Here is a 13,347-nt window from a genome sequence, read left to right on the forward strand (position 1 = left end):
TGTACTGTCTATTAGCATTACATAAGGCAGCATTAGCACTGCCAATGTAGCTGGAACCTCTGAATCACACTGTAGACTCCTTTTCCCTGCTGAAAATTTCATGAGGCTGCATGTGTTGCATGAAAACATTTTCACCATTGCCACCACATTTATTTCCACCATACCCCCTGCAACTGTCTCTTCTAGCCCCCTCATGAATTTCTGGTTAAGTCAGATTTAGCTGAAATCCTAGCCTAAATCACAGCTTTCCACTGATGGGGCAAGTAGCAGTGGCGGACTCAGGATGTTTGCGGGCCAGGGGTAAAATGATAAAAGAAAAAAAAAAAGGCAGCTGCTGTCTTTAGTGAGGCACCATTGTTGAAAAAGTTGTCAAAAATTCAAAGTGAAAAGTTTGAAATCCTGGTTACGATTTAGCATTTGAAATTATGATTATACTGACTACACCTGTGTAAAAACAGACCAATTATGAACTATGGAGCAACTGATTTGACAAAAACATACAAGGGAGGACATCAGTGGAAATGACCTTTACATCAAGAAGCTTATAGCACTTTATTTCATTTTCTCCACTGTTAGACGTGGTTTCATCCCCTGTGAGGACACTCTCCCCAGTTAAAGACTGCCAAGGAGGGAACTTGATCACAGATTGTCCACTGGAAAGGCAGCATGGGGGGCACTTGTGCATTTTAAGGCACTTTGTCATCTACTTACTGGGAATAAGCAGGTGTATCTGTTGTATCTGTTATTTGGTTCCTTCTGTGGAGCACAACGCCACGCCAGGCCGGGGTTGTGTGGTTACCCATGACAGGATACCACACCCTTAGCTCTGCTTCCCCCACCCTATTGCGAAGCTTGCTCTTTCTCTCTCTCGCTTTCCCTAATCTCTCTCATTTTCCCCCCTTTTTTCCTCTTAGTTATTGGTAATAATTGTTGCCCTGTAATCATGAGTGGTGTTAAGGAAGGTAGTATAGCATTGTCACTACCTGGAGCTTGCATGTACGGAACCTGGGTCTGTTGAAGGTGGCATGCTGTCGAGGCTGTGTGGGCCATGTGGTAAGATAGGTAAGATGATGTCTGCGTGTCGGCATGCTGGGTGGTGGGAGCTAGCATGGAGGGGGTGGCTCTGGGACGCTGGAGATCACTGTTCAGCCCTCTGGAGGTGTTGTGGGACTAACTGGAAAAAACAATGACAAAGGAGGGTTCCCACTTGACAACCCCTGTAAAGTGCGGGTTTCTTACTACCCATCAGTCTGCATGGTTGACTTGTGGAGGCAGATATTAATGGATTAGGGATTTCTTAACTGAGCGCTGATCCTCTTTATAGGGCACAAGTATCTTGTGTTTCATTCAAACTATGTGGTAGTGTCCATGGAGCGGACCCTGCATATTTATGAATAAAAGGCTTATTCTAAGTGTATTTAAAACTGCCTGCTTTTTAAAAGCCTTGTTGCTTTTATATGATACATAACATGCACACAACACTGATGTCAATCAGCAGAAACAAGATAACACTGTGACACCATGTTCTAACTGCAGCCTGACAGAGGAATGGTTTTATGTTAGCAAGGCCTCAACCTGTCATCAGATGTCAGAAACTGGGTCAAACAGTCTTTTCCTTAAGAGCTGAATCCTGGGAAATTCCTGCTGCCAACTCTGACCTGCTGGTTCATCTTTCTCACTGAGTGGAGTTTGAGTTTTCACCTGAAGAGAGAATTCTCATCAAGCGTAAAAATATCTTAAATTACAGACTACAATAGAGCACATACCTGAACAATGAAAAAACATTTACCAACAAAACTTCCCTTCAACTATTCTTACTTTCATTTTCTTTTCTTAGTGCTGATTGATTCAGGTTTGGCAGCATTGTTTTTTGTAATTGTTGTTTCCTGGCACACAAGACGCCACTCCTAACCCAAGGCGCATCCTTTAGTACTTCATTGGCCTCAGACCAGGTGTACCGCTCACTCAGGTAAGACTTCTATGTTCATTATAAGGACTTCTTTATTAACAATTAGATTGAAGGTTGATCTGTTCTGTTTAAGTTATATTTAACATTAGAAACAAGTACTATACGGACTGAAATCAAAGACTTCTCTTTGTGAAACATTTATTTTCTTACTTTGAAAATAAAAACATTAAATAAGAATGAATCCTGGGTAAATGAAGACTGTTGAAATTTGGCTTGTTTGGGTGAAAATTTTGATTTATCTAATAATCGATGATTCATTGGACTGAGGCTCGTTGGACAGCCAACCTCACAGCTGAACACATGCTAATGAAACAAAGACCATTTCATTCCTGTTTTATAGGGATGTTAAATGAGTAATTATACAAAGATCTCCCCATTTTATCCAAATAAATCAGGACTCATGTGCCTTTGTATAGATAGATATAATACCCATTCATGCAATTCTGAAAATAACACGTACTTTTAGCCAGTCCTCTTTCCAACGTACGAGACTAAACCATGTAGCAAAGCAACATTTTTAAAATTCATTAAATATCTTTTGCAGTTTTATCAGAATACTTTAAAGTTGAAGGAATGAGGATGAACAAAGAAAGACTTGGCTCTGTTGGTCCTGCCAAAAACCCTGATAGTCATATCTGATGTATCACTTCTAAGCACTGGCAGAAATGTCTGTATACTCATGCAACTCTCATCAAAGCACCCAGAAGTTTTATCTGTCGTATTTTGGAAGAAAGAACCTGATTTTTTCAAGACGTTAATGGACTATAAAGCACATATATATTACTGATCATTCATTAATGACACTTGAACCCAATTTCTGCTACATTTTATCATTGTCTATAGAGCTTTCTGCCTCTTGGGTTAGGTTTCTATTTATTTCAAAATGTGTTTCAATACTTGTCTACAGCCATTAAAGTTAATATATATTCAAAATACTTGAAAAAAATCGGACAAACACTGAATTAAATGAATGAATGACAAGATTTCTTACTGCAAAGAATCATTTTTAAACATCTGAAGAACTTGTATGTGCAATGGTTGATATTTTTCATCATTACTGAATTTAAGAAAACTTACTGGAGGATGGCCTCAACTGAAGCTAAAGCTTCATGCTGGTCCTTAGCATGACAAAGTTGGGAATTCCTGATTTAAACTATTATTTTGCAGTGTTGACATACGCCACTTTGATATTTGACTGACACAAGCTCTTCACAGTGGCAGTGGTTTTCTATGTACTTATAGCTATGAGGCTTCTGTATTGTAAATGGATATATAAGCTTTACAGCTCATTTAATTTGGATAATACACCTACCAATGATGCTTCAAAGGGGACGTGTTGATATAAAGCATTTTCATTATACTGAAATATAAAAGAGATCATTTCTATTATTTCTTATTACATAATGTATATTCTAGATTTCCTGGACCTGAGCTTAAGTGGTGGAGTTTACTGTGTTATTTGGCTTACACAAAGAAATGCAACACAAAGACATAGGCGTTAGTTTAGTGATATTCTGTTTGTCTAAGCCCCTCAGCAGGAGGGCTATGATATTGATGTATGATGGCTTCACTTTTCATACTGCTGTAGTTCCACAGCTGAACATCCATTCAAATCTGTTAAGTCCAATCAACTGGAACTGGACTCAGATCAACCAGGTCACAGACAAACAGGTGGATCTGGTGAATATCATGCTGACTTGTAGTCATATTAGCACTGTCCCTGATTATGCATAACTCATCCTTCTTAAAACCAAAGCAGATGAAAAAATTGTGATCGACAAAAATGTTTTCTCTACATGGGCTATGAATGTCACATAGAGCAGGGGTTCCCAACTTTCCCAAACTTTTCAGCCCGTGATCCCGAAAATAACGGCGTCAGAGATTGGGGACCCCCACCCTTCCTTGAAGGTGATAAAGTGCATAATGTTGCGCAAAGCTTCATGTACAAACTTGCATTTTAGGTCATTTTTATAACTTTCACTTACATTTAAGCACAAATACCACTTTATAACTACGATTTTTATTTTAAATTTGACTCATTTTAAAATCATCTTTTACAATTACATAGAAAATTTATTATTTTAAATCATATTAAATTTCACTTTGTTTTTTGGAAAGCATCATGCGACCCCCACTTTGGGAACCAATCATATAGAGGTTACCCCCTTAATTGAAACAAGGATTTAGAGTCATTCTTCCCAATAATGTCAGTATTCAGGCTTTGTTTGGGCCCTTAAAAATCTGAGGGCCTTGCTGAAGGCTAGCAGATTGTTTTTTAAAACAATTATTTACAAAATGACAGTTTATAAGTTTATCAGATGTTACACATCACTAGAGAGTTCTGACTCTCTATGCTAGACTACAAGCATAGAAGCAATAATAAAAGTCATACAACTGACCTCTAAAGCTCCCTTGTACCTTCCTACATGTAATATATAATCAAAGCAGGCCTACTGCATCAGAAAGAGTCCCCACAACCTAAATCCAGTAAAATTTTTCACCCAATAGTCCACTGTATTTGCTGTAATAATGTCTTTTGTTAGGAATTTTTTTTAGCATTGCTATATAGGAAAATGTCTGCCAACCTTGATCCTTCTTGGAGTCTCTAGTTTGAAAAACCCTGGTCTTTTCCTCAGAAAAGAACAGTGTAAAATCCTCATTTTCTGTTCTATTGTTAACAGCTTTGAAGGCTGCTACCAGTAGCAGCTTCAGTGAATCTGACAGTTTAAGGACAAACTTCAGCATGGTATCTTTAGAAAGAAAAGCTTGTTTATGCTTGTTCTCCAAATGGTTCAAACACATCATTCAATTTCATATAGGATATCTTTGGATAGGAAGTTCTGACTAATTTTGCCCAAAATTCATTTTCAGCAGAGTTGCTGTTCATTTTCTTATCTTAAACTGAAAAATCTGTTTTCTCCTGAATGACCTCAATACTGTGCTCCTATATTCAGCTGACACAAAGAAACAACTGAAAATAAACTGCAGCTAATAAAATAAAAACATTAATATTTTAAATTTGGTTGATCAACATTACATTTACATTTTAGATTAACTTCGCAGCCTGTAAACTGTAACACCTGATTTTTTTCCTGCAAAGCTTTACTAAGAATACTTGAATCCATGTGTTACTCCTTTGAGACCTGCTTTCCTACTGAAGCTGCAGCATAAAACAGAAGTTTAACTTCTGACCTTTCATGTTCTAAGTTGAACTTTCCAAAAATATTTTCCCAGACTTTTAAGATTTTCTTTGATCTATGTTCACAGGTTCATAGTTCATTATCTGTGGCTTCATTTTTCCAACAAGAGATGGACCAACGGCCCCAGGAGCATTGGGAGTCTGGTCTCTGTGACTGCTTTGAGAACGCCAGCACCTGTAAGTATCAGTGGTGTTGCTCTTTGTCCCCCTTTTTTTTTTTTTTTTTTTGGTCATTTGTCTTACGTTCATCAGAAATGCAGTCACTGGATGGAGTTTGTTGCTCTACTTTAGGCTGCTATGGTTTCTGGTGCTGTCCCTGCCTGGCCTGCACCGTTTCAGGGAAGTTCGGAGAGAACCGCTGTCTCCCGTTGTGTGACATATGCAGCCCTGCAGTCACAGCTGCCTTTGGGGTTCCGCTGTGTGCACCTCCTGCAGTTTTGGCCATGAGGGCTGCCATGCGTAACAGATATAACATCAAGGTATGATGCATGCAGAGCTGATCATTTATTCCACAGGACAAGTACAGCAATAGTGACGCAATATTAGATTAACATCAGTTAATTTGTGTCATTTTTCCCTGCAGGGTTCTCTCTGTAAGGACATTGCAGTTTCCTGCTTTTGCGGGTGGTGCTCCTGGTGTCAGATGCATCGAGAGTTAAAACATCGGAAAAAGTCTCCCACTATTATCAATGTGCATAATCAAACCGTTTATTCCACGCAGCCTCCTCCAGTCATTGTGTCGCCACATGGTGTTGCAACACACCATGGTTTTGTTCAACAACAAGGTTACGGGAACCGAGGTTTTGTGCCGGAGCACGGAGTCTTCGTAGCTTCATGCTGAGCTTTGTAGCTCTGCACTGGTTTTCTATGTGAGAGTCTTGTTTTTGTTTTTGTTTGTTTGTTTGGTGTTTTTACATCAAAGCTAAAATTTTGTTTTCATTAAAAGCCATTTTTGTGCTATTAAATATTTTATCAGCAGAGACAAACAGCCAGATGTGAATGGCTGCAGTGATGCTGCTCTTTAAAATACACAGTCAGAGCTGAGTGTTGTATAATGATGTATATCAGCATTACAGAGAAGAGAGCTAAACAGAAAAGAAAAGCTGGTTCTGTCAGTCTGGATGAAACAAACAAAACTTGAAAAACAGTTAAATGCATGTGGATATCATGCGACTTTTCTCTTCACATGCTTTCACTTCTGACTCGCCTGTTTGTCTGTAGGACTTCTTTTTTAGAAATATGAAGTACATCAGATACCCCAATGTTTCTCTGAATGAATAATGAAGCTTGACTTTAGATGATATTTTATTTCCCCTGGCTAACACTGAAATTTAAAGCATCAGATATGGAAAGGACAAAGTCAGGAGGTAGTTTTTTGTCTTTTTCACATTTTTTATTTCATATTCTGCAGGCACTTTGAGCACAGTTATTTTTTGTTCGATAAGTGTTTTGATTTTCTCTGTTTAACCCTTCGGTATCACACAAATTTACTACCCTAATAAGCCATTTATGGACAAAAACGTCCACTGTGAAAAACATGAATTAGAAAATTATATTAAAATATGAATTCCCATTTTTTTTAATAATTCCTTTTTTTTTTAACTTCAGTCCTGAGCAAAACTACCTGATACTTAAACACTTTGGGAATTTTAACTCTTTAAATGCCAGTTTTACAACAAGAAGTCACTTTTTTTATGAAAAATCCCAGAAAATGTGTTATTTTCTAAAATACAAATGTCCAGTGGCTGACATATTTCGAGCACAGTCCTGGATGTGTCAAAGATTAGGAACAAAACTAATTTTAATGTCTTATTGGTTTTTGTGTAGAGTCCAGTTTAAAACTATACTCCCTAATAAGCCGTTCTTAGACAAAAATGTCCACTTTGGAAACCGGTACAAAATATTACAGTTTGATATTTCCACTCTATTTGGCTTAGATCTTTCAATCACTTTCAGTCCTGATCAAAACTATTAAATATCAAATTACATCATGGTTTAACCCTTTAAATCCCAGATTAAATACATGGTGTCATTGTTTATTATGAAGGTAGTAAATTTGCACAGAGTGAACAAAAGGCCCTTGAAAAAACTGATTTTGAAATAACAAAATTCAGCAACAAAAAATCAATAACTGCAATAATAATAAAATGAAAAAATCACCCTTTTGGACAAAAATGTCCAGAGTGATACCGGAGGGTTGAGACAAGTTTGTGTATTTTTCTGATTTAGCAATTTTTGATTGATTGATTTAATTTAATACAATATCTCCTGTAAAGTAAAAAAATATGAAGGTTGTAGATGTAAAGATTAGAAGACTCCATTTGGGGGAGTTTTGTATCCATTTAAATTGATACTTGTTTTGAATAAAGGATACTGGTCTCCACAAACATGCTTGAATAGTGTCTTTTATAATATCGGCATCAGTACTCTGGGGTAGCTGTGTATCAAAAGTCCCGGCTTTATAATCCTTTTACTTTCTTTTCGGTTAAAAACTGCTTCTTGAATGTTGAGCCGTTTACCAGAATGATGAAGCTGGGAGTGCCTCCTTTGACCGTAAACCTGCAGACAAAGGAGAGGTTAATAATAATTAGAAAGGTGTAATGGAGATCAATGTCAGGGAGTGTCAAGGAAGTACTGTAAGTGAATGGAGACTCTGACAGTAAGGTGCAAACACCTTCCCTTAAAGATCACAATGGCAGGAAGTAAATTCCTAGAAAGTGCAGGACTAATGAAATAGAGCATCTAAAACAACTAAAACAGCACTGTGATGCACTAATGCAACTGCCCTCAAGAAACTTAATTATTAAAACTTATTTCACCTTTATGTTATTGCTTTTTAAAGTTTGCATTTATACAATCATAAAGTATGATTTCAAGTCTGCTTAGGAATGATAAAGACCTGCTGCAGTATAAGGGTCTGCAAAGTTTTTTCAGCATCTATCCAATAAGATTATACTTTATTAAACTGGATATTCAGCATGTTATAAGTGCATGCTGTTCAAATGAGCATTAGTGACAAAATTAGCCTGCTTACAGTGATTCCTACTGAAGTCTCCTGACAGCCCATGAGCAATGCAGCTCAATATTTTCCCCCCTTTCTATTTTTCTCTCCATCACTCAGGTTCACATGGACAAGGACCAAGAAAGGGTAACAGGACTGTCTCAAAGATTTCTTGAATTTTCTTAACTTCTCTCACTTAGCAGAGCTTAACTGGAGACGAAGGCGCATCGATAAAATATACTTTTGTGATTAAAATGCTACGCCCTAACTTGTTTAGACACAGAGGTGAAACTATTTGCACAGCAGTTGCAGGCTCCCGAGCACAAAGCACCACTCTTCTGTTTCTTCACATTCAAAATAAAAGCACTAAATGACTTTTTCAAGATCTATTTTTCTGGCTTTTTATGCCTTTATTCCTAGAAAAGAGGATAGTGGATAGAGCTGTAAAAAGGTGCGACAGAGTGGTGGAGAGACATGGGGAAAAGGAGCTGCAGGCTAGACTTGAACTTGACTCATGTGAACTGAAAAAGTGACGCATGAGCGGAGAAATTAGCTGCGTCAGTGTTTGCCATTCAAAGGACACTGATCTGTTATCAACGTGAAAGATGGAAAAAAAATCCCTTTAATAAAACACCTGACTTTTTATAAGCAAATGTACCTTTTATGCTGCAGCACTTTTAAAAGTGGCGTCTCAGGGTGGACCTGATAAAGTGTCTCGTTCTGCCCATCTTCAAAGTACAGCTGGAAGATGAAGGAAAGACAAATGTGGTCAATAAGGATTAAAAATCACTACAATTATTTTTTAGCAGCTTATCTACCCTCCTTTTGGGTCTGGACTAAAACCTTTGATGAAGCATCTTACACTTAAAGAAGTTATGCCTTTATTTTATCAGAATGTTTCAACAATGTCCCACTGCTTTAGTTTGTAAGGAAACTATTATTTCATAAATACTAGGATGGACAAATAGAAGGTAAATTTCACAAATTGCATCTTTATTAGAAGAAACATTTATTAAAAGGCATGGGAAGACCAAACAAACCTGCAGATTCTGTGGGTGATATTTTTGGTCTACATCCCAGGGAGGAAGTTCCTCTCCAAACATGACCGCCAGGTGATCTATGAAACTGGAACAAGAAGGAAAGTGATTTTTCTGCTGAATTTCTGAGTAAAAACAGCAAAATAATCATTATTTTGTTGATGAAAAGGAAAAAGGAGGACTTGTGAAGTTACCTAATAAGTTGCAACACATAAAACTATACACTGGTTAAAATAAGCACAGATATGCATCAGAGAAGATAAACTGAAGACTGTTAAGATGAAGAGGAGTTTACCAGTTGTTCTCACAGAAGGCAGAGATGAAGTCGCTCTGCTGGTGCTCAGGATAGAGGAAGAGGACAGGCCAGTGCAGGGATCCCTGCTCATCCAGGAACACTTGAGCCCCCGTCACCTCCTGTGAACTGAGACCGTCCAGACTCAGCTGTGATATCGCTGCAGAGGAGCCATCAACCTCATCCTCACTGTCTGAACCGTGTGGAGGAGACTTCACAGGCTGCTGGAGTTTAATGCCTCGATCCTGCACAAACAGTCAAAATATATCTAATAAACGCAGTAAAGAAATACTCTGAACTTACTCTTGCATCAAGGATATCAGACTTGTCACTGCTAAGTTACATCCTGACGGTTATTATTCTTCCAAACAGGTGAAAAGCTCTACATGTTCCCTCTGTTCTGCTAGCAAATCTCCTAGCAGATCTTCATTTTTTCTTTCTTCCAGAAAAGATCAAGTAAGACAGAGACGCACAAAGGAGATGAAGAACAGAGTTTCCAAATGAGGAAATAGGAATTTCATAACTTTTGGTGTAAATGACTCGCTAGGTTAATCTCTGATGCTAATATGAGCACAGGTTTGTCTTTTTCTGCTGTGAATCTGCATTGTGGTTTGCAAACATCACTTTAAGATTTTCAGGTCTAATTATAGTGAAAGACACTTGATGGAAATGTTTATATTACGCAGGATAGTCAAAGTATGAATTTGACTTGAAAATGGTTCAAAGTTAAGTTTTTTGGATTGTTTCTGTGCCAGGTAAAATAGACAGGTGTGGACTGTCATGAAAAACACAGAAAAGCAAAGAGCTACAGGAGAACTGCCTTCAGAGACTGGAGTTAAACACACATGATAGAGGTATTATCAAAATGCAATGTGTTTGAAAAGCTAACAGCTTGACAGAGAGTTGCAGTCAAGTCTTCCTCAGATTTAAACACTCTTACCTTTATAGCAGCCAGAAGAGCTTCTTTTGCACCATGCAACTTTTTTTCTTTGGCCTTGGCTTTCCTGGCATCTCTTTCTGCTGCTCTCTAAAGCACAAAAGAAAACAAGATCAATACTTTTGTGAATAGAAAACTAAACATTTATATACTTTTGAAACTTTCGAATGATTGCACCTTAAGTTTATCTGCCTTTGCTCTCAGCTCCAGCAGCTTCTTGTCAGTGGGATGGGCTTTTAACCCCTCATCACACCACTGGAGCGCCTCTGCAAAATTCCGCAGCTCGATACAACACTGAGCACCTGCAGGGAGGAACACAGTATAGTTTAATCCAAATCCAATACAAATCAATCTCAATACACCCCTGACACTTAGCCCTACCCCTGTGTTTCACAAGGTCACGTCTGGGAGTGGGATGTCTGATTTTTACAGAAATGGCAGGGTATGGCGAAAAGATAGGGGTACATGTCCTTCAAACATATTTTCCAGAATCAAACTTCAGCCAAGATTCCAAGAAATCTCCCAGAATGTACATCATCTGTAAGATTTGAAAGTTAAGACAGTGATATCATAATTTAATGTGGTTTCAATGTATTGTTAACCTTTCTGATTATGAGGAAGCATTTTAAGAAATCACTCATAGCAAAAATGTTGAGGGCTGTCGTTTTTAAAACTCAGATGTACGTCATACTGGACAAAAGTGTCCGCTAAATGACACTGTAGCATTGTAAAACACTGTTGATGATGACTAATGATGCATCAGGAAGTTGAAGGTTTGTCCCCTTTCACTGGGGAAGATTTCAATACTACCCCTTGTAGCTCTGTTTCAAGGGGGGAGGAGCCACTCTAAAACAAGGGCTAAAATTAAGAAGTGGGACTGAGCACAACCAAATGTTGTCTTTCAGGGTGAAATCAGGGTTTCACCAGGGTCACTTTACTGTGCTTGAATGCTGCTATTATAATGAAGTAGAATTTCTAGAAACTTTATTATTCTAAGGATATGTTCTGTTGCAGGCTTTCAGACACTTTGCAAAAGATTTATTATAAAGTCCAATAAATTAAGCTTACTTTAAACCAAATTTCATAATTCATGAAAAGTTCTAAATTTACTCATCAAATGACACAAATTTCAGATAAATATTTGTTCATTTTGTCATTTTTATCTTACACCATGCATGTCCTTAAAAAAAGCTTTTAGAAATTTTTCATCACATACCCATGAATCTTATTTTTGTAGAATATAATTTTTAATGCACTGAATACTGTTGTAAACCAGCTGTTCTTGCTTTTAATTATTTTGTTACCTCTGATCAAGGCTTTGAGATGGTCTGGTTTGATCTTCTTTGCAGATACAGCATCATTAAATGCAGATCTCATGTTACCTGTATTAAAGCAATACAAAACAAAGATAACAGGCATGATAGGACTGGTGTTTTTGCAGAAAGACTATAAATCTCTGTTCTATTTTATTCTTTCTCTCTATTATTATAATATAGATAATTATACTGCTGTGGTATCTATTTGTATATAACATATATTTTACCCAGGTGGAAGTGTGCTGCTGCCCGGTTGGTGAGGAGAACTGTGTCCAGCTCCTGATCTCCACATTTTTTCTTCAGAGCTACTGTGTAGCACAAGATTGCCTTTTCGTAGCTCTTTTCTTTAAAAAACGAGTTTCCTTCGTCTTTCAAGGCTTTAGCTTGCTCTGTGGAGGAATGAGAGAAGAGTGATGCAGTGTATTATATTTAGCAGTTGTGATGTGATGTGTGTTTATTACCTTTTTAGAAAATCCAACATGTGTTTTGATTCAACGAGTGACCATGTTAACTGCCATCTATCTGTCCAATGCGTCTATGGTTGTTATGGTTACAACAGGTCTACGATTAGTACCATATTGACTGCGTCTTGATTTTTTTCGTGCTGTCCAAAACAATTCAGACATGTCTTTAGTTAAAAACTACACAAAAGGTGGTGGCGATGTCTCTGTGCAGTCAGAACAGTAGTTTTTTTACTATGTCAACCACACGCGCATTACGTTAAGTCATCCGTGAACACGGTCACTCTTTAAACCACAACACCAGACTTGTCTCTGTGGTCCACCTACCCTCTGGTGTCCTGTCTTCATCGTGGATGATGGCTTGAAGGCAAGCTAGTTCAGGATATTCTTTAGGGTCAATCTCTTCAGGGGCAGTTTTCATGAACATGGGGATTTTATCAAACTCCTGGATAAGAAAAAAAAAACACAATCCTGAAAATGTACCATGTGAAAGTGAACTGTTAGCCTGTTAGCTTACAACTTCAAACGGACTCAGTTCCCCTTCATAAGTATACATTTCTTCTCTGAGGTCGATATCGAATAGTTTCTTACCTCTTCCCAGTTGCCTTCACTGAAAGCATTTTTATATCTTTGAGTTTTAAATTTGTCCATAAACGCATCCGTGTCGTCGTCGCTGTCATTTTGAGCCTGGGGTGACGTCATTTTATATAAACGTATATTACGGGCACTGCTTTGTTAAGAACAAGTATTATAAAACTATAATTTAACAATGACACACCTCTTCAGCTAATATAGCTCTTATTTTATGGAACGTTTACCAGCTACTTGTTTACACATGTGCCTAGGTAGTGCAAAGTAATTTGAGGTCCGTGCGGAAACATAGCGTCAATACATTTGTTCCGCCCCAAGCGTAACAAACGGACGTTGAATACAGTAATTTTAGTCAAAGCGGACATTTTAATAGTCAAAAACATTTCAAACTAACTATAGCGGATAACAGTTTGAATTTAAGACACTTTTTCTTAACATTTGTAGTGTCAAAGCTAATTAATTTAATAAAACCAATCTACCCTTGAGGGATAAAAACAATTGTTTGAGCTAAATTGAAATCAAAGAGGTTTAAATGTTATACCAT

The 13,347-nt window shown here is 37.6% G+C and overlaps 2 protein-coding genes across 3 annotated transcripts; one reads left to right on the plus strand and one right to left on the minus strand.

Annotated features, from left to right (window-relative positions):
* Positions 1-82: 82 nt before the first annotated feature.
* Positions 83-6,287, plus strand: LOC121512293 (cornifelin homolog A-like). Of its 2 annotated transcripts, XM_041791480.1 has the most exons (4): positions 83-1,969; positions 5,237-5,345; positions 5,460-5,647; positions 5,752-6,287. In XM_041791480.1, the coding sequence occupies exons 2-4, from the start codon at positions 5,279-5,281 to the stop codon at positions 6,007-6,009; spliced, it is 513 nt and encodes a 170-aa protein (XP_041647414.1). In that variant the 5' UTR covers positions 83-1,969; positions 5,237-5,278; the 3' UTR covers positions 6,010-6,287. The 2 variants fall into 2 exon arrangements, with proteins under 2 accessions (XP_041647414.1, XP_041647413.1); XM_041791479.1 differs by lacking the exon at positions 83-1,969 and having other exon boundaries at positions 4,673-5,345.
* Positions 6,288-6,559: 272 nt separating this feature from the next.
* Positions 6,560-13,076, minus strand: ttc4 (tetratricopeptide repeat domain 4). The gene is made up of 10 exons (XM_041791475.1): positions 12,804-13,076; positions 12,540-12,657; positions 11,979-12,140; positions 11,740-11,817; positions 10,613-10,737; positions 10,439-10,525; positions 9,502-9,743; positions 9,210-9,294; positions 8,828-8,910; positions 6,560-7,727 (listed from the first exon to the last, which is right to left on the minus strand). Exons 1-10 carry the CDS (start codon positions 12,912-12,914, stop codon positions 7,628-7,630), a joined length of 1,191 nt encoding a protein of 396 aa, XP_041647409.1. The 5' UTR covers positions 12,915-13,076; the 3' UTR covers positions 6,560-7,627.
* Positions 13,077-13,347: the final 271 nt, after the last annotated feature.

Source organism: Cheilinus undulatus, linkage group 7, assembly GCF_018320785.1.
Source record: "Cheilinus undulatus linkage group 7, ASM1832078v1, whole genome shotgun sequence".
Taxonomy (NCBI): domain Eukaryota; kingdom Metazoa; phylum Chordata; class Actinopteri; order Labriformes; family Labridae; genus Cheilinus; species Cheilinus undulatus.